Consider the following 24,043-nt stretch of genomic DNA (forward strand, 5'->3'; position numbering starts at 1 on the left):
GCGCGTATTGCCCGGTCAAGATGCTCACAGAGACAGGGAAGCAGCACAGCTTGAAAGTCAGGTGCAGCGTAGGACAGAGACACGAAGCTCTTGAACTTCTTTGGGGAAGACGACGATTCCTTTTCATTTGGCTTCACTGGTTGACTTGTCATTCATACCATCAGCCTCCGATGGGATTTTCACGTTCCAAAGCTTTAATGACCATAACGCAATAACTGGCTAATCTGCAAAAATGACTTGGGCGTCCATGCTATCAGCCTGCAGGGAGGAGATCTTCACGGCTTCGTCCCTGAAACCAGTTTGTTCGGTGCTCCAGAGAAGCGGATCACAGATGGGGATGCAGCCCTCGGAGCACTCCTATGTTCAGCAACAGATGCTGAACGCGCGTATTGCCCGGTCAAGATGCTCACAGAGACAGGGAAGCAGCACAGCTTGAAAGTCAGGTGCAGCGTAGGACAGAGACACGAAGCTCTTGAACTTCTTTGGGGAAGACGACGATTCCTTTTCATTTTGCAACAAAATACCATATATACAGTATTACCAGAATAAAGTGAACAGACAATACAGTAATTGGCTACCTTGTTTCAACTATTTGGTAGGGAAAAAGAAAAAAAAGAAAAATCTTGAAATTCAGAGACAGAAAATCCAGATTTTTCTAGTCTGAGTAAAGCTTCTTCTCAAGAAAACCCCTTGGCTGAAACCAGCACAGCAACTTCTTTCTCCCTTCCCTTTGTTATCAGCCCCAATGTATTGGTAGGGTAAGGGAGAAGGCAACTCATGAGTGACGGTGGCTCTCGAGAGGTATTGAGGCACAAGCTGGGGAGGCTGCAAACTCATCACAAACTTCATGACTCTGATCCCCGACGGCCACCCTCCACCTCCATATATCAGTTTTCTGCCACCACCAAATGTTCTTGAGGTGTCAATTTTAGCCTTGCACTTGACTTTCAGGTGGTGCCCCTAATTAAGCCCATTTTGACCTGAAGGCATCTTGGATCCATCCTTTACATTTCCATGGGTTTGGAGCATGAGGTACTACCAAAATATTTAACAAGGGACTTCTCCGGAGATTTTTTCCCCCCATTATTACTGTATTTATCCCACCACAGAAAGACTCTCCACTGCATCCCAACCGCCAGAGCTATTTCCTTCTCCTCCTTGAAAATCCATGGGTCCTTTCACTTCCTGCTTGCCTAATTCCACACCTCTCTCCCAATCTGCTTTAACAGCCCTGAGAAGCCCCAGGGCTTCCTCAGGCAGTTTGTCTGTCCTGGCAGTTGCTCCTGCCTGCAGGGCAGCTCTTTGCCTCCACTCTGCAGCCACCAGGATGCAGGCGGGTGGGTGGCAGGCAGGTAGCTCCCGCGTGATGGCTGGAGGTTGCCCTTGGCTTGTAGATGCTGCAATTGGGAGTGTCCAGTCTGATTTTGATTTTACTTTGCAAGTGTATTCAAAACCTTGGGCCTTGTATACATGGCAGATTCAAGCGCAGGGAAGAATTCTTTCTGGTGCGTATTGTATCACTGTAACAAGCAATAGCTCCCTTTGCTGACCAACCCCTCAGGATGATCATTTTGAGCCCCTGCAGTGATGGAAAAGGAGAAGCTGTTGAGTCTGTGATGACATGCCGCAGTGCTCATCATGCACCGGCAGGTTTTTTAGTTAAGAAAAATCAAAATCAGTTAGGCGATTCCTTTAAAACCCTTATCTGTGCAGCATTCGGTACCTTCACCCTGATGATGAAGTCATTTTACAGGTTCCCCTATGACCTTAATTGTGGCCTGAATTTCTACTGGGGATAAGCAGTACATCCAAACCCAAATTTTAATCAAAATCTCACCCCAGTTTTGTCAGTAACATAGGCCTGACATATGCTTAACATATAAATTCTTAATTTAGAAAAAGGCAAGGAAAAAAAAAAAAGATACAAGTCTATCTCTGCTTGTCTCTGAAGGTCACATTTAATGAAGCTGATCCCATTTTGCAAAAGTCCAGACCATTTTTCTAGGTCATGTTCTGTCTAAAAATTCTCATTTATCAAGTCCATGTGTGAACGGTTTTTGAGACAGGCCTCAGCCCTACGAAATGGCAGGGTCCCACTGAACATGCTACTCTAATCGTCCTCACTGAGGCGCTCAGAGGGTGGCTCGGAAGTCGGGCCCTGTAATCTCCTACGTGCTTTGAGGTTAGATTCTTGCTGCCTCACTTCCCTATCTCTCTCAGCACGTCTTCTTACTTCCTTTTGTTGTACTCTTGTTATTAGCATTTTCTTTGCTCACCTCACCAAAGTATCCGTTTGCATTCTTTGTAAAATAATTATTTATCTTCCAGAACACATAACGCCACAGACTTCTCTTCCCTAGTGTTTAAAAGTAAGCTATTTCTATAGCCCCAGCTGTGCAACCTTCTGTTTTGCTGGGGGCTTAGCACACACTGAACTTCAAGCCTGACAAAGTAAGACTGGGAAAAGATGGATGGTACACAAAATTTGCTATGCCACAGCGAGACTTCTTTGATACTACTGATGGGCAGCAGCAAGTGAAACCCATCCTTATGCCTTGGCAGGTCAGGACTGAAGTTCAAGCTATGCTGGAATTGCAGACTGACCATCAGCCTGCTTCATCTTGGAGGAAATCACTCACTGCTGATGTTCACTGCTTTAGGTAATAGACTTACACTTCTGCTTTCCTGCTGTTGAAAGGTAAGCACTCTGCTTTGATAACTGAGTAATTTTTCACTCTAGCGTAAGGGCCTGTCACCCTTTCATGGCCATTGCTCACGGACACACGGCAGGATGAGAACGTAGGAGGTGAATGGTCTGGATTCACACTGAAATGCCTCACATCATCCAGCTTGGGTGAAATCTCGGCTATAAGCATTAAGGAGTTAACCCTTCTCTGCTTTGAACAGAACTGTGAAACCACGTTGGGTCTCAAAACACACATACAGATGTTTTGCTGAAGTTTAGTGTTTTCTCTACAAAGCCTACAGCCCATCACCTCTGGTCATCCCAGGACACATTAAGTAACCAACAGAGGCAACAGTACATCCTTATCTCTGGTCAGAAAACCTCTCATTCATGAAATGCTACTTGCTGGCAATCCAGAGACAACCCCACTGACCTAGGAGGGTTCTCCAGTTCCTTTTGGCAGTTGGAATTAGATATGCTGATGCTAAATGGCTTAGCATTAACAGCAAAACAGCTTAACTACCCTGTCCCAGAAGGTTAAACTATAATGAGCCTCTTAAAAAACGGTCAGTGCAATGGACAAGCACTAGGCTTTGCGGCACAAGGTTGGGGATCAGTCTTCCCCTCTACTCCGTGTGCGGCTATACAGCCAGCAGAAAGAGTCAAGCCAGGCCAGAACATTTCTAGGCATTACTTTTGAAATGTAAAGAAGTAAAACGATCAAATTTAGATGTAAAGAAATAACCCAATGGAATTAAATTTGACAGTCATCTATGCATAAGGATATTTTACCATGATAAGGATTTATGTTTAAATAATTCTCTCCTCTTTAAGGATCTTAAAAAATTCAGCAGCTTGGGACTTGGCTTTGCAAATTCACACGTGTTGACAAGCTGTTATGTCTGCCCTACAAGTCACCTGGGGTCCACGCACGCTTGCCAGTCTGCCTGTGATGGCAGCTCGAGTGCATGGTATTTAGATTTTATGCAGGCGGCACTCTAATCTACAGCAATAGTGGCATTGTAAATGAATGCTTCCGATACGCAGATACCACTTTACTCACCACAAATATGTAGATTTCTGATGAAAAGCTCCAGCTTTAAGGCGCTACAGGACAGCTTATACAATGGATCAGGCTTAAAAGGAAGGAGAAAGAACACGGAGCAAGCAAAGGCAGTAAGGGAGAAATGCCTCCCACCAAAATCAATGTTCCTTGTCAGACAAGAAATGGCTGGTCAACAGAAATCATTTGCTAAGTCGCTTCAGGGAAGCACATCTCTGGTAAGAAAGAAAACATAAAAAACCACCCACCCTAAGAAAGAAAAAAAAACCAAAAGAAAGGTAGCCTGCGGTTAAAAATACTTATTTTCTTTGACTATTTTCCAAGCTCTATCAAAGACAAGCCCCAGACGTGTAATCCAAGGCATGACGCATTTGAAGCTCTGTCCTTGAAACCTTTTCTTTTTGCCCTCTTCCTCCCAGTCAGGAGTCACATAAAGTAATGGGGCCACAAAGAATTACAGCATTCCAGATGTGCATCTAGTAGTTGCATTTCGGGCCCCGTATGTTTCAGCTTCCTTCAAGGCTACTTTCAGCCATTCCGATCTGGTAACATCTGGAGGTTTTGCCAGTAGGGCTAAGCATCCATCTAAGCAGCTGCATTTGAAAAAGTTTCCTTAAAAAAAAAAAAAAAAAAATTCTGCAAAACAGCTCTACCAGAAAGCTCTCCAAACGTGTCTAAAACTGCCCTGCTCACTGCAGGAACCTCGGATGTTCCAAAAATGTGGGTTCCTGAGAGGTCAAGCAAAACTGCATGGCTTGCACAGTGAACCTCTGAAGCCCTTAGAAACTCCTACTTCCAAGCCACAATTATTGCTGTGTTTTGCCTAGGAACAGAATCTGAAATTGCCATTTTCTCTCTAGTTCTAAAAAGGCAATTTGGTACGTAGCATGATTGACGTGGCTCTACCCCGTATGTACTTCACTGCCAATCATAGAATCAGAATTAATAGAATCGTTTAGGTTGGAAAAGACCTTTAAGATCAAGCCCAACTGTTAACCTAACACTGCCATCCCACCACTAAACCATGTCCCTAAGCACCACTTCCCTGGGCAGCCCGTTCCAATGCCTGACAACCCTTTCACTGAAAAAATTTTTCCTCATGTCCAACCTAAACCTGCCCTGACACAACTTGAGGCCATTTCCCCTCGTCCTATCGCCCGTTACCTGGGAGAAGAGACCAACACCCATCTCAGTAACTGTTAGCCCACTGGAAAAACCAGTGGATGCATCCCTCATCTAAATGGTGGAGGCGAGAGCTGCATAGCCAGTGCTAATGGATGACTGATAGCCCTCATGTCCCCTCTCATCTCCACAGCAAATCTACACCTCCAGAACAGTTCATTCTGCTTCCAGCACCCACTTGAAGTCTGCTGTGCTTTGCACCTACTGAAGCTCCGCGTCAGCCTTGCGGAGGAGAGGGTAGAAGGTAACGCGACCCACAACTCAAGCAGCTGATGATAATGCAAAGTGCTGAATCCAGTAAAAATCACACCAACCCGAGGGGGATCTCTCACCCCAAGGCCAAACCAGGAGAGCAGCCTCAGCTTTTCTGCTTTCAGCTGGAAACTGAATTACATGGGATAAGAAGCCTTTGGAGCACTTTCCTGTCACTCATCTGTCAAAAGCAGAGCTTGGGGACAGCGAGGCGCAGTGTAAAAAAAAAACAGAGAATTGAGCTTCATTTTCTGGATTCACATTGGAGCTGTCGCTTGTCATGAATTTTTTAAAAAGCAGGTAGTTGTTATGGCAATTAGCACTTGGCAGGTTTAAAATGATTTTTTTTTTGTTATTTCAGACTAGGGTACAAGAGGATAGAAAAAAAGGAGAATCATCCTTAAAGCAAATTATTTTGTTACATTAAAACAGAAGAATAAACGAATCAAGCAACCTTTAACTGTATAATTTGTAACCTCAAGAGAGGAAATGCATGTTTGGGTCTTACTCATCACAACTAGCAGCTCCTACTACTACGCAAGCATTTACTACTACAGGGGTATTACAGCTGATGGGTAATACTATTTTTTCTAAGGGTGGTATAGGCAAAAAATTATTTTCAGGTATTAGATTAACGCAATGCCTTTGAATACAGCTCAAAGGCTACAGCGATTGTTTAGGGCAGTTCTCACTTTCAGCAGGTTCCTTACAAGCATTTTGAGGCACCATACCACCACGTCAGCAGCAAGCAATTTCTCTCTTGGAACGGGTACTTGAAGGAACCATTTTCAGAAAGCCTGGGATTTCTTCCCTACCTTCCAACATCTTTTAACTGCACCTTGGAAGAAAATAAAGCTACTTACCATAAAACAATCCCAAGAGGGAGTTGGGAATAGAGGCTAAATCTTGACTTCCAACACGTTTTCTTATGCATAGGGCTGTCCTTCCTTCCCTCCTCCGTTCAGTATCAGCCTGCCAGGATCTTGCTGCGATGTAAATTACTGGAAGTAAGGAAGCATACCCAGTCACACACTGCCGGCTGCCCCGGCGGCTCACCAGCAGAAGGTGCAGCTGGTTTAGCTACCCGCCTTCCAAAGGGACCCTAAGCAAAAGGCGACTCAAAGGCAGGCGCTAAGCGGGCTGTCGGAGACTGCTTCCGCAGCGCCTTCGACTTGCGTCGTTAAAGTTTCTGCACGCCCGTATCGTCACCCTGGGAGACTTCCCCTTCAGGACCCCACAGCTGCAGGTGGGTGCTAGGCTGCCCTCGGTGCAACAGGCAGTTCATTTTAAACACCCCCAACCTCCCTCATTGTTTTGCCCCTTCAACCCATGCTGTCCAAGTCCATCTTTTGTAAGCGCTACGGGGTTCCCCTAAAATTGGATTCCGTATTGCAAGCATGGGCACAGCACTACTGTGGCAATGAAGGCTCAAAGGATTCAAGCCCCTCTGCGAGCCTTTTCTGCTCAACAAAGCAGGAGACCACGTTACAGAATGGGATATGCACTGTGTGAAGCAGCGCTGCCACATTTGAGGAGGGTCTTCAGTGTCAGAACAAGGACTAAAAATACATGAAAATACGCTGATCGTTCAATATGGGAAGTTTTTTGTCACCATCAAATACTGTTGATCACTCTAATGGAGGAGTGGAGGAAAGGAAGACTCAGGGGTGAACCTCCTGCGGTATTTAGAAGATCAGCTTAGGTACTGAAATAAGAGAAGGCTTTCTTAAAAAAACAAAAACAACAAAAAGCCACCACAGCAAAAGAATCCAATGACCTCCCCTGTGTAAAGATACCTTCATACCTTGTGTTTAAAGGAACAAGAGTAGAATACTTCTGCTACCTTCCACCGGTCCTCATTTGATTATGTGCTTTTTAATTTTCAGTAGTACCTCCATTTCTCCAGGTACCTGGAGTAACTTTACAGAACCCTATTAACTCAAAATTTCCTTAAACAGTTGGATAAAGGTTAAAAAAAAAAAAAAAAAAAAAAAAAAAAAAAAAAAGGCATTTTCAGGTGACATTATTTCATATAGCTTAAATGTTCAGAGTAAACCAGTTTACCATGCAAGTTGAAAGTCAAATCCTTTCAGTAAGGAAAGCAGGCAACATCTTCATTAACGCCTGTCTAAGAGACGGAGCTCATATTTGCTATAGAGCAAGCTATGGTCTTTCCTTTCCAAAAGTGGATCCAATATCCCCAAAGGAATTTTTTAGTCATGGTCTGCCAACTTGCATTGCTTCCAGACTGGAATGTAGCCCTTTGTTTTGTAAATGTATTTGATTACTGCTTTTTCCTTTTGACATGTGCTTTCATGTATTAAAGAAGTCATTGTTACTTTTTGTCACTGGTAATTGAGGGACATACTAAGCTCTCCCTTAGAAAGCCTCATTAACCTTTGCCCTCCATATTCTTCCCTTCTTCCTGTTCTTAATCAGATTCTAATTTTTATTACTTATTATAGCAGATTATTAACTTCCAATTCTAGGAACAGTGACTAGTGTCCCGTAACTATTTTTTTAAGGTTTAAGATTATCCTACCCACCTTTTCTACCAATCTCAATCCTTAAATTCTGGGACAGAAGGCTCAGCTGCTTCTAGAAATGGAGCATCACATTCCGAATGTAATGATCGTATTTTAACATATTTTTTTAAATACAAGGAAAAACCTACGATGAACTTCTAAAAAGTCAGACCTGTAACTTGCTTAAGTTCACTGCATGTGCAAAAGGGTAAGGCAATGGAATTCACATTCAGTGACTTGGTTCATCTTATTCTTCTGGTAGCACCAAGATAACTTTTTCACCCAAATAAAAAGTTATCTAAAACTAGAAAATGCACTTACACTGTGCTTACAGTTGCAGCTCAGTCAAGAAAAAACCCACTCAAGCTTCCTTTATGTTGACTACATAAATAAAATGAGAATATTTTAATACAGTCCAATTATTTTCCAGGAGTCTCCGTTCTTGACAGAGATGTGATACTGTTTGAGAATTAGTCTCCCTTTCCCCATAATTACTTCAGTTTCAATTCAAATATCTATGAATGCTGTAGTTATTCTGTGAGTACCATCAGTGCAGACCTCACTGGGGATGAGGAAAGGAAAGGAAGAGCATCGTTACCCTTTCCACACACTGAGCTGTAGCGTCTGAACCCTCTGAACTCTGTGGAGGCTCCTGCTCCGTTCTCCTTTAAAGGGCTAATGGCAGCAAGCTATGGGTTTCCACATAACCAGACCTATTCCAAAGGTCAGCTCCTAAAGAACTTCATGTGCCTTTTGCTGTGAGTCTGGGGACCACATGCTTGTCAAGGTATCTCCAGAGTACCAGCCGGGCAGTCAGAAATCTGCAGGCATCTAAAAGTTGTAAATTAATTATAATTAGAGCAATCTTAAAATCAGATATGAAGTATTCAATCTTGACTTCCCTGAAATTAACCAAATGCCTAAATGTGTATTAAGGTTTTTCAGAATAAAAATACTTATACACTGAATTTGTGTATAACGCTGCCATTACTCTGAAAGGTGTGGGAAGACAGATCACATGAAATCTACAAAGGTAGTTGAAAAGTCCATTCATAAAACTTTTATTCCACTTACATCAACTTAATACACATGTTCTGAACAGTTATGCTTGGATTGTTCATGAAAATTTCATAAGACATTAAACAAAGCTAGCCATCATCTCAAGTTATTTCCCTGTTAACTATTTTTACAGCACATGCATGTTAGGCAAGTATCAAAAAAAAAAATCACAAAAGCAAAAAACCTAAAAAAGTTAAATACATGGGTTTTTGTTTTACTGCTGTGCTCGATATACAGTGTCATTATGGATATCAAGCAATTCATTTTTTACTGCATCTTTACTTGTACATTTGTTCTTAGGTTGCTTAAACCATTTAAATACAAATAAAATGTGTAGCAAAAATAATGAAAGCAACAGCAGGTAACTTTACAAATAATGGAATGTGAACCGTTTCTCTGTCCTTCTCTAGAGAAAGTTGACTGGGTGATCAAACTGTCTTAAGGAACACTTCAGCTGCAATCAAAGATGTACACTTGATTGGTATATTCCACAGATTTCACATGTTGACTTGACATGCAATATCTATGGGACATCAGTTTACTCACAGCCATGTGTGCTCCAGCTTGAACATTCATGCTAACTACACCTGTGGCTGCAACTGATTATCCCTTTTTTCCATCATGACAGACCAATATGCAAGCAGTCATCTTTGCTTGACATAGAAAGCTGTTTTAACACTGGCCTTGTGGGAAGCCACAATGTACCAAAAGTACTATGCCAAACATGTAAAACTCGTATAAAAATTTCACAACCCTATATTGGCCACCTCCGATGAAAACAGATAAGTTCCCCAAATGTTAACTGGCTCTATTCCCCTAATATTAAACAAAACCACATGGGAAATATAGAAATCCAAATAGAAGTAACATAAACCTGTCAAATCGTAAACAAAAACTATTTGTGGGACAGCATGGATGACAAATGGTCTACTGTGTAAATTTCAGAATGAGGCAGACGGAAGTTGGAAGGCTGGTTAATTCTCCCCTCCTTCTCCTGCTTCGGCTTCATCTCCTTGGGTATCCGATGTCCACAACTGTTTGGGAAAGAAAAACAGAGTAAAATATGTAAGGTATTAACATTTATGACTAACTATTAATAAGGAATTGCTAGGAAGAAGGCCTATGTCTTAAATAGTAATTTTGTAAGAGGTCCTCCTAAGCACCATGGCAAAAGAAAAAGCGCACGTTACCATGAATGTATTTCTTGGCTATTACTTCTACACAAGACAAAACGGAAATCTAGTCCTAGTGCCCCAACCCTACGCTGCATTTAATGAGGAAGTTCATGAACTGTCAAAAACAGAGTCTTGTATCCACAAGGCTCACTAAAACACGATTACAAGCAAGCAAGAATCAGGAACTAAGAATACTTGGTTTCCTGTGGATTTGTACCTTCTCCTCAAGTGAGCTTTACACATCTTTCTGAAGGAAGAGCTTCAGTAAAGGTCTCCCTCCTCATCCATCATTAGAGTGAACGCCACCTTTTCCACAAAACAGGCATCTGAAGTCTTTTTGGGTTTTTTAAAAACAAAAGTATTTCACTGAAATCTCTATCCCTTGGCTCTAGTCAGTCAGTCGTGCTCCCCTTCAGCAACTTTTGGAACAGAGCGCTTCCAAATGTGGAGGGCAGGGCAAGGAGGGAAGAAAATCAGGCTAAGTATGCAGTATGCACAAAATCTTATTTTAAGCTCCATAAAATCATACTAAGGAGCCATATATCAAGATTAAGTACCGACTAAGGAAACTAAGCATCAATTCCAGAGCAACACCCAGGGCAAAGAAATTATTTTGTGAACCAAGTATTTCACCACGCTGGCTGCTTCCAAACTATTACCAGCCCAGTATGATTTGTAATCTCTCGCTTTATAATCTCTCGTTTTATGGAGTTACAGCAGCATTAACTGAATCCTTCACGCTCTATAGCATAAGGTGGTAAAACCTAAGAACAACTAATTCTCTCTACCTACAGTTTACTCGCTACCTACATTACGTCTCACAAGATGCTAAAAAAACCCCAAACAAACCAACCCCACACCTTTAAAAAAAAAACCCCATCATCAGAAACATTTTATCCTTCCCAGGAGTACAAGACAATAGAGAAACTTGTATGAGACCAGTAGCCTTGTTCTTGCTCTGAACATAGTACACAATATCTGCACTAAATGTTCCTTGCTGAAGGCATTAAGCAACAAGTTAGGTTAGTGCAGACAGCAGTATACTTCTCAGTTTCTAGCCCCTGTACTACATTCTATACTACATTAGAAGAATACTATGTTATTCTCAACTTCAGTGCTGTTCATATAGGGAACAATTTTATTAGAATTTTCTGAGAGGCTTCTATCCTAAATCCTCACCACAGATATGTACATACATACACCTATATTAATGAAATAAAAAGGGCCTGACTGGTATGAAAGGATTACAAATTGAGAGCACAGTTTAACAAATCTGCTGGAAAAAAAAAGCCCTTAGGGAGAAGGGATGCCTTTTTGTTTGGTTTTGTTTTTGTTTTTTTAAAGAAAAAACAATTTCATAACAGAGCAAAGAAGGAATTCTCTAGCAACCCCAGTAAAACAGATTTTGACTTGACATATGAAACAACCCTCTGAACACTTGTCTGCCTTCAGCCCCCCCGCAGAATGAACACACACTCTTCAGCTGTACAAGACTCAACATAAAAAGAATCAACAACTGAGGAAATCGCTCCTGCACGTAACTGATCATCATGCTGAATCACTGTCCAAACCCTTTTTAACAGACCTGCATAACTAGCAAAACAGACTTTTTTTACATTCATGAAATTCATGGCAGTCTTTGTCTGTCGTACATGCATCAAAACTTATTTTCTACCTCAAGAAGTTGCGGAAAAACATGGAATCAATGCACTTGTACAGCTCACACTAAGCATTTAAGGCAAGGCATATCATCCATTCAAGAATATGGAATCCTGCAGCTGTCTACAGCTTTCTCCCTTATAATGGAAAGCTCATATCAATTATCAGGCCACTACCATAATTCACACACTACAGTAGCTCAATCCAACTTTTGCTCTTGTATCAAACAATTTGCTTTCCAACGGCTATGACAAGATTTACATTATTTTTACTGGGAAGCTAGCAATTAAAGTCAGCTTCTATTCTCTTTTTCAATACCACTCATTCAGAGGACAGCTCTTGAGCAATCCCACTCAAGGGGACAGCACACACAGACATTGAGAGCGATGCCAACCCTGTATCTGTCTCCATTACAGAGGCTGAGAAATCTCTTCCATTTGTTTTGTAAGCAACAGCTGGAACAATCACAAGTAGTTTTTTCAGTAGTGTTAAGTTGCCATTCTAGTGGAAAAGGTTCCAAGGAGCAGGGAAATAAACTGTTAGAAACAAAAGTAGAAAATACGGCAACTCCAATTTTATGCAACTGTACAGCTTTACCTCTAGTTAGGTTAAAAGATGCCCAGCTATTTTGTAAATGTCTCTGGTATGAGACACACAGAACGTGAACAAGGGGTTACATCTGGCGACAAGAGGTGCTTCTTATTTTTTCAGTTCTGGCTTGCAGCTCTCCCTTCCCCCCACGAAGACTGGGGAGTGAACTATGCCATTAATTACACTATTGCATATTTGCTTACATTTACTGTTTCATTTGCTTTAGATGGTTATCTTTGCCAGTTTTAAAGTTCAAAGCAGGTTAAAAAAAACCCTACACACAAGATGAAGATTTTGATTACTCTGAGACAGCAACACAATCTGGGTCTATAACTTACACAACAGACAGCTATGAGTCCAAGGAAAAAAAGAATTAAGCAGTTGTTTTACGACTGCCATGGAAATAGCCTGGCTAGCACTGATTCCAATTTCAGCTTTACCAAAATTAAAATCAAACAAAGAAACCGCAAACAACAGGCCCTTAAATGGACTTGCTAGCTTTGTTTGTAGTTTTCTTGTAGGATCTATTCCTTGCACATGCAATCACACAGAACAGGCAATATGAAATTTGACATTAAGTTTTGAAAAGGCAAATGCAACTGTATTCTCAAATGCTGCTTAACCAAAGATAATAGCTTTGCTAGTCACAGTCCAAACTATGTCACTTAAGCTAAATTCCTTGAATTAAAAAAAAGTGAAAAATTTGGTCAGTTTGTCATGTCAGAAAACAGTGTTAATTGGCATGCAGACAAAAAAGACTAGGCAGGAGAAAAAGATGTAGCTCAGAAACACGATGTACTGTAAACTCATCTGCAAATGAATGACAGACACCGCTCCACAGCTGAGAACAAACAGGACAACTCTGAGTGCCACAAAAAACCAATCCAGTTATCAACTATATGTAAGCTCTAATGATACTCACTGTCAAGTTGTCTCTCAGTAACTGCATTATTAGCGTGCTGTCTTTGTATGACTCTTCACTTAATGTATCAAGTTCAGCAATTGCTTCATCAAAAGCCTAGTGTTATAAAAACAAACAATTCCATTGGCCATGTGACAAAAGGTTATGCAAATAATATACACAGAATTTCTTCCCCCCTTAGACTTACCGTTTTTGCAAGGGAACAGGCTTTCTCCGGGGAATTAAGAATCTCATAATAAAACACGGAGAAGTTTAGAGCCAGACCTAATCTGATAGGATGTGTTGGCTGCATCTCCTTTTTACTGATTTCAAAAGCTTCTTGATATGCTTGTTGTGATTGCTCCACTATCCCTTTGGGGAAAAAACAAAACACACACAAAAACCACAACACGTAAGTAATTCACATACTGTATTCAGACATACAGTCAGGACTGTAAGCACACTTGCAGGAACAAAGTGCGTTAAGAGTGAATGCCTGTGAATGAGCACTTTACCTGACAAGTCACTATTTTATGAAGATTCTACTAAATTACATTTTTTAATTATTCAAACAAAGGAAGCTGTCGCTGACCAAATCACAGGTTTGAGTCTCTCCCTGCCACCCTGTGACTACTTGTATTTACAAATGCTTGCAGCAGTCTTGTAGCACGTAAGGAATATAAAACCCACCACCTACATGAAAAGGTACAAAACTGAAGTTTTAACTACACACAGGTTTGATATAGTACCACAATTTCAATGTCTTTAAATGCTGTAAAGCATTACAGATCCACATTTTAGTCACAGAAAACACCGATGAACTTCACCTATCATGCTGAAGTCTTTCAGTAATCTATGAATTCCCATTCAAATTGCTTGGCAAAGGTAGTGCGGCATACCTCAACCCAAATTAAATATATATTTTTAAAAGCTTCCAACATACAACATTCCGTTCTCACTGAACGCACTTGAACTTAGGAGCAGACTATGCCTGCACAAATCAGAGATCATGGCCCAACACAGCCCACTTGATGACTGCAGGAGGCAAGAGACGCGCTAGAGACACCGAGCACAGAGAGACCCGTTGCTCCTGCACTCTCCAAGACTGTTAATAGCATCTGAGAAAAAGGTGGGCAGGAAGTCATTCAATTCAGATGCAAAAGGATTCCAATCCTAACCATTTCTGGATCAAACCAGAAATGCATCCACCATGATCTCTGCAACAGTGACAGTCACATATATTCAAAAATAAAGAAAGGAATTTTAGGCTAAGGACTCAAAAATGCATCAGTATTTAAGTCAGAAGTACTCAAAAGTCTGAGAATAACTGAATACCAATATTCAGGATGTCTACGCAATCTCTGTTTGTTCACCTTTATGTATTCACAAAAATTGAGGACATCATATTGACCTCTTCAACACGGAAGAGGGATAACGCTCACTGCACAATTACTCAACATTTTATCCTCTCTACAATCACCACTAATACTGGAGTGGTTCAGAAAAAGACAACTGCCATAGCACCCTGACAGTGACTGGAATTTGGTATATTATGGTTGAGAAGAATCAGGTTTACTCTAAGTTAAATTTAGAAAAAGGTGAGAAGTGTTTTAGTCTCCTCATAATGAAAAAGCCTTAGAAAATGGTGCTGTTAAAGAAAGGCAAAACAAGCAGCATGAAAAACAAGTAACTTCAAGGCATGAATCAGACAACTGCCATAGCACCCTGACAGTGACTGGAATTTGGTATATTATGGTTGAGAAGAATCAGGTTTACTCTAAGTTAAATTTAGAAAAAGGTGAGAAGTGTTTTAGTCTCCTCATAATGAAAAAGCCTTAGAAAATGGTGCTGTTAAAGAAAGGCAAAACAAGCAGCATGAAAAACAAGTAACTTCAAGGCATGAAGCGGAGCATTTTATTTTTTAATCATTTTTCTTTAACATAAGTAACTTCCAACAAAAGGAAAAAGGCCTATTTTTTTCTCCTTATTTCAGAAAACACAGTTTGAGTTTCTGAGCAGCGATTTGGGGAACTTAGTGCAAAATTTGATGTGTTCTGTTAATTTTTAAAATAGTCACCCAGTATAAAAAAAAGTTGCAAGATTTTTAACCTTGAATTCTTTAGAAAGTGTTGTACAGTTCCAAAGTTCAAGGCTAAAATAGTAGGGTGAGGTACCTGCTTGACATTCCTGTCTGCTAGATTGCTGTAAGAAAACCTCAGTCGATAAAATAAACAATCTGGTTTATGAAGATAAAATCCAATTCCTAGAGTTGGGAGCTTTATACTGTTGCTGTATTTACTGCAAAAGGCTGAAAGAATACTGTCCAACTAAACAGCCGTTATTTCCTAAACAATAATTATCAACTGCTCTTCTTCAAGGTCACAGACAGCATACGGGAAAAGCCTGCGAGATGAAGCACTTACAGGGAAGAAAAAAAGAATTTTAAGCTCAGGAGCCATAGCAACTATGAGCTAGATGGGCTTTCAAAAAATTTTCTTCATCTGGAAACCCACTAAAAACTGCTCAGCCAGGAGACTGGGTGAAATAAAAATGAATTTCAAAACCACTTTAAACAAAGATTTTTATAGTCTAATTTTAGAGTCCGCAACTTAATCCTCAACAGAAAAAGAAACTTTGGGACTCAAAATATTGAGCCTTCTATGAATGTGAATAGAGATTACTAAAAGGAAAATGTAATTACTCTCTGTACAGTAACAGATCTAAAGTACTGGTTACACATGCAATTCTGCTGCCACCAAGACTGGGTCAGTTTGCACACAGTAAAGCATGAGAAGTCAAATCAAGCCCTATTATGCTACTAGTATCCTTATGCAACTCCCTATTATCCAGCATACCAGGGAAACTGGGCTACCCTACGTAATGTGGATATTACACATATGCCACAAAGCTAAAGCAGACGCATCTATCCCCCAAAATTATTCCAAGTCTGTTTCACCTCTATACCAAACTCAACCTAGTTTCTGTGAAGTCACACAGACATCTTTCTGTGTCATACGGGGAGAGCTTATTAGCTTGAGAGCAGCACAAGGCCACAGGGGCACCACAAGTTTCAACAGCACCACAAGGAACCTAGCAAAAGGGCAGAGTGCTACCGAGCATCAGCTGCACAGCTGAACAGTTCTCCAACAATCCCTGAGGGCCCCAAGTCCAAGTGCATTCAGGCTGTCTGCATGCTCCCAAGCATCCCATACTTCTGCAGATTGAGTGCAGACTAAAGAGAGTCTACAAGAAAACAGCTCAGGGCTAGCAGAAGTTACCAGATTGGGCTCTGTGCTGAAGCCACTCCTAAGGTGGCTCCAGGAAACAGCTTAGCACTGTTTGCAATGAGCTGTATCAAAACCTAATGTGTCATTCTGAATTGAAGGTGACTCTGCATGGAGTCAACATGTTGTTAGGGTGTCTCTTCAACTACAGCAGTTAAGCCACCTAACAGATGAAGTGCCTTATACTAACTTTTCTAACTAAATTTAGGTGAAGGCAACTTACCTGCAATTATGACAAGCTGCTTACATGAAAATACAAGAAACTTGAGGAAATAAAAACCCACACATTTGGACATTAAACTACCATGGTTATGGAAGAAATTTTCCTAACAGTAAGATTAGTTTTATCAAGCCTTTTCTTCTCCGGGTGTCTTCTAGTCTCTTTGCTCACTGAACCTATGCAGACTTTTTGTATTCTGTAGAAATGCAGGAAAAATAGCACCAATAAGACTTTGTCCCCCTACAAAGAGGTAAAAACCCAATACTCAGCCAGGCAGAAGATGCATAAACCTGTACTTCAGTGACAAACCAGATGCATGCACGCATAAATTCAAGTTTATTTCAAGATTTCATGACTGAACATCTGTTCCCTGCTTCAAACGGCAGTTACATGGAAACTTTCAAAACTCATTTGAAAGCCAACGACCTGTCATTTTTCTTCAGAAAACAGGAAGCCTATTACTAAAGAAATTTACATCCAAATCAGAATTATTCTAAAATTAGAGTCGTATCACTGCCCCACCAAAAGCAATCTAATTTGACAATATTTAGCCACAAGCTGACATACAATACCTTTCTTGTCATCTCCAGCAGCAACCTCAGCCAAGTAACGGTAGTAGTCTCCTTTCATTTTCAAATAGAAAACTTTACTTTCTGCTTGTGAAGCATTAGGGATCAAGAACTTTTCCAACAGAGACTAAAAGAGAAACAAAGAACATAGTGTTTTGAACATACATACTTTACAGCATGCTGAACCAACAATTCAATTATACTACAATCTATTTCAAAGTCAGCTTTACTTTTTGCCTATTTTCTTCACAACCTACATAGCATATTCAGCTAAGGAGAACGTGTTCCAGATCACAATTCTAGGTACAAAAGGGAATGCTGCATGCTGTGACTCGATGGGGAGAAGGCAGCTGTGTTAATTTAGCAGATGAGTCTTGTATGACCAAAGGAAGGGTTTCTATAAGCCATTATATGGTACCCTGATAAAAATAAGGTAATCCAAAGAGCCTGGGCAGAGGGTATACAACGGAAGAAAGTCTGCATCTACAGGAGACAATAAAAAGATCTGAAGTATCAGCTGCCAAATCAAAGACCCAAATATCTCACATAGGCAGGCAATAAATAAGCCTCGTTAACCTAGTTCCCATTAACTGGAACGCTGTACTGGCATCGCCAACAAGAGACTGCAAGGTGAACCTGGACTCTTGCATTTCCAGACAGCTGACAATCTGATAGTCAGCTGTGTAGCACTGAAAAGGATCATCCATTTGACTTTATGTGCTGCCCTAACAGGTGTTTCCCGTATCTTCCAAAGCAAAAGTAGCTCTCTGGAGTCACCCCACCAAATCCTCCCTGTGGGCTGCCAGTTAAGACCAGGTTTTTCTAGATTATTCTAATCGCTTATTAAATTAACATAGCAAGTTCCAAGCTGCAGCAGTCAGGTAATTTAGCAAGAGTTCTATTATGATGAAAAGGAGAAAAAAAAATTAAAAAAAAAAAATCACTAGCTCCAACACATTTAGTCAAATTAAGGTACAAGCTTGTCAAACTTCTTGATATTGAGTGCTTAAAGTCAGACTTTGAAAGAAAAGCCAGTTATTTAAAAGCCAGAAAAAGTGACGAAGTGCTCCTGACTACTCAAAATTAAATCAGAAGCTGTTACGTATATTTTGCTAAGGCCATGTAGCAGACAATTTTTTAAAAGCTGTTCCAGTAAGCATTTTTGGGTGTCTTTTTTTCCCCCCCCTGTAAATTAGATGACTGACATTTCAGTTTTGCCTCACTGTTTTTAGCTCGTATTTCCAATGACACCCCAGAAATGGACAATCTAATTCAGTTCCAGCCCACAGAATGATGGCTGCTTTACAGTACTTTCCTCTAGGCAGTACCCTGCGGGTTAAGTGAGTTTCTGACACAACATACTCCTGGGACAGGCATGCCCTGCATATGGTAGGCTGTAACCACTGTACTGTGACACAGGTACCTGTGGTACCTACTCTGCTTAACAGGCCAGCTGACACAAAGCTACAGAAAACTGTTCGTAATGCACAGAAAGAACAAGAAGAGTGAACAAGTTTAATTGGTTGGGTTTTTTGTTGTTGTTTCCTTTTTTTTTTTTTAATTAAAAGTACTGCTAATTTGTTTACACAAATCATGAATATTTAGCCCGGTAGCCTCAACTTCATATGAGAACCTTCAAAACGAAGTGACCTATTATAGCAGCTTTCTCTCATTTCCATCTCAGCAGACAGGGTAATGAAGAAGTCCAGCTGACAGAAATCAAAATTAGACAAGGTTCAGCTATGCCTATGCTCCAATGAGATAAAAACCTGTTAGTGGACTTACTTTATTGGTTTCAACATGATGGAAGGTATGTCCTGGTTTCAGCTGGGATAGAGTTAATTTTCTTCATAGTAGCTAGCATAGTGCTGTGTTTTGGATTTAGTACCAGAAGAATGTTGATAACACACTGATGTTTTTAGTTGTTGCCAAGTATTGGTCAGACTACTCAAGGACTTTTTGAGCTTCTGCTCAGCCAGGTGCACAACAAGCTGGGAGAGAACACAGCTAGGACAGCTAACCCAAACTGACCAAAGAGCTCTTCCATACCATATAATGTCATGCTTGGGGTGGGGGGGGTGTTAGTCGGTCGGTCGGTCGCGGGGAGAGTGATCACGGCTCGGGACGGGCTGGGCATCGGTCGGCGGGTGGTGAGCAATTGCATTGTGCATCATTCGTTTTGTATATTCTGTTACCATTCTCATTATTACTATTATTATTATTTTCTCTTACTAAACTGTCTTTATCTCAGCCCTCGGCTCTAACCTTTCTTCTCCTTCCCGATTTTCTCCCCCATCCCACTGAGGGAGGGGGAGGTGAGCGAGCAGCCAGCCGGGTGCTGAGTTGCCAGCCGGGTTAAACCATGACAAGGTATTTATTCAATCACTTTTACTAGTAGATATTTCCAGTATTGTGGGGAGTGGTAAATAGCTTTATTTCATAGCCATGCAGGGATACATCAAAAACCACTGTGTGTCCTTGCTTCCCGTCTGAACAATGGCAGACAACCCTTTGGTAACAAAGGAAACACCACACAAGCAAGTCGGCAGGAGCAGTATTTTTATGGAGCCAGTCAAACGGGCTGCCAAGCTGCCTCATGCCAAGGGCACCCTTCTAGAGGGCGTACCACTACACAAGGAGAAGGGTTCAGAGCCACCTCTGCCCCAGGGCGGCTGGAACGAAGCAGAAGGCTGTAAGGGATATGGCTCACGCGCTCCAGTTCTATGTAGCTACTTATGCGCTCTGTTCTCACCATTAGAGAACTTAAAGATTCACAGATACGACGTTTTTCACCAGTGCCAAGAAACCCTGACTTCAATGACAAATAAAGGTTCCTAGCTACTGAGAATAAGGCTCCTTATTAGTTTTTCTCTGTAGGACTGCAATTAAGTCAGGTGTGTCAGTCTGCACCTACCCTTCTGGCACCACGGGGAGTTGCCCTCCTTCTGTACCCTCCATTAATTGGTCAGACCAAAATATTTTCAGTGATTCTGAATGGGGCTCTCAGCAACCTTATCTAGTTAGCGGTGTCCCTGCTCACTGCAGACTAGATGACCTCTAGGGGTCCCTTCCAACGCAAAATGTTCCAAGATTCTAGAAACAGAAATTATTCATCATCCGTATAGAAGGTTGTTCAAATAAAAAGTACAGCTCTGCTTGCTCCCATAGCAGGAACCAAATTTCCAGACTTGAACTTCACTTAGGTCACAAAGGCGGTAAAGTTGTTTGCAAACACCTAATTGAGTGGGTGAGTTGCACCAGCAGACAGAGAAAAGGAAAGACTACCAATTGAAAAAGTCCTCCTAATCAGATAGGTACTAGCAGGGCAAGAGCAGCTCAGACAGCGCATAAACCTTGTACTGAAAGGAAGTTTTAAACCCATGTTGAATTTAGAAGACTGATGAACTAAGAAAATCCCTTTCAACAGCTATGCATAGAATATAGCCCATGCAAAGAGGCTCTGACTCCTAGACTGCACTGGTAGCTCGCTCATAGCTGGATGAAAGTCTCTATTCTCTCCAAACAACACGTAGGACTGGTAGAACACATATCTTTGGGAGAATTTTATTTATGCCAAATACTTCATAAACAGCAACAACAAAACCTGCAAGCAGATTAACATTTAAAAGCTAGCATGTGAAATTACTAAAAGATCTCTCCCCTATTATTTACCTAGTACTATATATTCAGTTTCTCCTGTTTGTACCAGTCTTTTTATTTCAGGATATATTTTCTTTTCCTGGCATAAGTAAACATAAAACCCTTCTAAAGTTAGCCTGAAGATTCAGAGTGCACTAATTTATCCTAGAGAGTGGCTGTGCCAGCCACAATCTGCACAGAGGTACTGTGGATACAGAAAGCCATACAGATGAGACCAATAAAACTACTGACCTTTTAGAGTTTAATTACAGATGAGAACGTAAAATGTTAGGCATAACAAAAGGCGTAACCCATCTAACACTTATCTGCTAACACAGCTGCTTATGGGGAATACTGTTTATTTTTTTTTTTTTTTCTTTCCAAATAGCTTTAACTGCAAGGCTTCTCTGGAGGATACAATTTTTTTCCACAAGGAGGAGGACCACCTTGATATTTAAGTCCTATTGATGGGTTCTGTTTGTTCAAAGCAGAAGAAACAGAAACAAGAATTGTTTTGATAGTACTACCTATATATGCCTACCTTCCCTCTCCTTTACCAGCTGATATGATAATGTTTATCAGTATAGAGCTGATCACCATATGGGCCACTGAAGTGCTAACAGCTAGTCCAAGACCGGACCAATAAGCTGACCTGTAATTACTAAGTTTGTTAGGTGATGCACATCACTGCATTGCATACAACACCCTGACAACTGAAGTCCATACAGCATGGGTGTATGGTACATGGTATGTAGCTAAGCCCTCATGCTCGTTCATGACATTCCTGTTATCGTGCCAAATTCCCATCCATCTCTGATATCTACTAATACGCACTAACTACAATTCCATGGGCAGTTAATTACAGCGCCTCAATCAGAATCTGGTAGAAACAGCTTTTTAAACAAAACAAAACCACCGCTCCCTGCCCCCCAAACCCCACAACTATTCAGCTGTAATTGTCAGAGCTTTTAATTTGACAGCAAGAATCTAACTGCTGTGAAACAAACCATAGCATTGTAGTTAATTAGGCAGATGCAGCAGCATCTTGGAGTGCTTTTCAGCCAAAACCTGTAACAGCTTGTAGAAGTGCTTCTAATACTTTTCATAGCAAAGTCATACACAGTCTTTCCAGAAAGACTTAATGGAAAATTATTACCTTTTGTTAGAAAAAAACCCACAAAACCATGCACATACTAAATTCAAATATCAACTCTTACTACTATGCTGGCCCTTAAAAGATCAACGCTTCACATCTGCGATTGTGATCATGACTAAGTTAACAGCTTTCTGGTACTCTGGACTGGGACAGACAGCACATTCAAACTCAAGAGATGTCAGCTATGCTCATACATACCACAGATAAGAAGTCTCATAAATTTGGTACGTCCCCCCGCCCCCACAAAGTATGCACTAGAGAAAAGTCTTTGTCTCCAAAGATGTAACAGAGGCTGCACGCACACAGCTTTATTATTCTACTGGCAAACTTCAATCCTGATTTATTTTAAGCACTAAACTGGAAAAGAGATTCACTTTCTTCATTCTTATGCATGTTCTTTTGCCAGAGCAAGACACAGTCAATAGATGGCAACATGAAGCTCAATGTGTTTTGAGCCTATTTTGACGAAAGGCCCTATGGACTTGCTCCTGTGGCTTTACAAGATAAAGCCTGAAAGGTAAGAGTTATCAGACTCAGTTAGGAGTGCGAAGGAAACATAACTAGTAGTAATTCTCTGTTACAGAAAACCCCCCAACACCCAACCCTCTACAAAAAGCCTGCCTGCTTCTTACTGCATGTAGACATGCTTCAGTTTGTCAAGTTGTGGTGAGAACTTCAGTTGAAGACAGGAAGCCAACCCATAAAGACTTGAATAGTCCTTTCCTGACACTTGAAGCCTAGAACTACCCTTCTTCTAAAATCATTTGCTTACATCTTCAGCAAATAACTTGTGTGGGCCACAGTAAGAGAATTAAAATCAATGCCTCTGTTTTGCTTTGTTGCTTGTAGTTCTGTGCCTATCTCTCTTTAATAAAGACTCTGTCTCAGTACATGTTATTGCCTGGGAATTTTATATAAATCCTTTATATAAAGGTTTGCATCAACAGCTCAATTTTCTCCAAGATATATTTCCCTCCTGACGAACAGGAGAATAAACCCAACGTATTCTAGAGAAATATAGTTGTAAATGAGCAGGTAATACATAGTTAAAGTACTGAGAGCAAGAAACTTGGTTTTAAAAACCAAACATTAATTATTAAGACACACTGTTGAATAAAACAATCTAGAACTATTGGGGAAACAAAAATATATTGCTCTTGCACAAAAGAACCAAGCTGCAGAATGGCAAAAATCCAAAAGAATACACCAATAAACATTAGGTAATTTAAACAGTATCAGTTTTGCTCAGAGCTAACGAGGCAGGCCTTTTGTTTTCATGCAGTATCGAAAGACACCTGACATAGTTCATGACATTATTTCTAGTTCTGAAGATAAATTACACAGGAGTACTAGCTGAACTTTAATTCATTTGTCATCTGTCTGTGGTATATGGCATAGGGATGGAGATGACATGGAAGAAACTGTTTTTCTTCGTTTTTTAAATTCATGGAAGGCATAAAACATCGTATCTTTTTTAAGCTCAAAAACCTGAAACCTATTTCACACTGACAATGGCCTACTATTTTCATCATGTAAGCAGCATGCCAGTAGCTTTCTCCAAGACATTACAAGATCACAGGAGGGATTGTACAGGCTGACAGGCTCTTGTCTACTAACTTACCTGCAACACTGCCCAAAAGAAGATGCCATCAGAAAAATAGATAAAGAAAGCAAAAAAATGTCATGCTTCCGTTACCCTCCATCAAGGCCTAGGGACTTCCTGAGCCAGATGTGGTTTCTCTGAACGTAATAACCTTAAACAGGCTTCTCATCCACATTCCACACATTGTCCCAACTCCCCTTATGTCAACATAACCTCAATACCCACAATAAATTATGGAGAAGAAGCTGGAGATACTTGACTACTTGCACAGGAGAAAGCGTTACATTTGTCTTAAACCTACTTCTCAGATTCATTTAAAAAAAAAAAAAAGTTAGCACTGGTACTCAAGTCTGCATTTCCTTTAGAAGGCTACCAGATAACTTCAGATTACGTGAAGAGTTTCAGTACCATCTCCAAACAGGAATCAAAGCCCCCACTGCACTTGCACACCATCCAGATATTTACTTTATTCTCTACAA

General features: G+C 40.8%; 1 protein-coding gene and 1 long non-coding RNA gene across 4 annotated transcripts in view; both read right to left on the reverse strand.

The window, feature by feature from the left end:
• Positions 1-720: 720 nt before the first annotated feature.
• LOC118452239 lies at positions 721-8,536 on the reverse strand. Of its 3 annotated transcripts, none has more exons than XR_004841942.1 (4): positions 8,422-8,536; positions 6,047-7,132; positions 5,246-5,379; positions 721-3,822 (listed from the first exon to the last, which is right to left on the reverse strand). It is a non-coding gene; the product is annotated as an uncharacterized LOC118452239 (long non-coding RNA). The 3 variants fall into 3 exon arrangements; XR_004841941.1 differs by having other exon boundaries at positions 6,047-6,888; positions 6,988-8,536; XR_004841940.1 differs by having other exon boundaries at positions 6,047-8,536.
• A 217-nt stretch (positions 8,537-8,753) lies between these two features.
• The window catches only part of YWHAZ (tyrosine 3-monooxygenase/tryptophan 5-monooxygenase activation protein zeta), a 27,810-nt gene continuing 12,520 nt past the window's right edge, over positions 8,754-24,043 (reverse strand). The window contains exons 3-6 of the mRNA XM_009638370.2: positions 17,170-17,293; positions 13,302-13,465; positions 13,115-13,210; positions 8,754-9,801 (exon numbers count right to left, since the gene is read on the reverse strand). Coding sequence (XP_009636665.1) covers positions 9,742-9,801; positions 13,115-13,210; positions 13,302-13,465; positions 17,170-17,293 — 444 coding nt within the window. The 3' untranslated portion in view covers positions 8,754-9,741. The remainder of the gene's footprint in view (positions 9,802-13,114; positions 13,211-13,301; positions 13,466-17,169; positions 17,294-24,043) is intronic.

Source organism: Egretta garzetta, unplaced genomic scaffold (genome assembly GCF_000687185.1).
Source record: "Egretta garzetta isolate BGI_Z169 unplaced genomic scaffold, ASM68718v1 scaffold154, whole genome shotgun sequence".
Taxonomy (NCBI): Eukaryota; Metazoa; Chordata; class Aves; order Pelecaniformes; family Ardeidae; genus Egretta; species Egretta garzetta.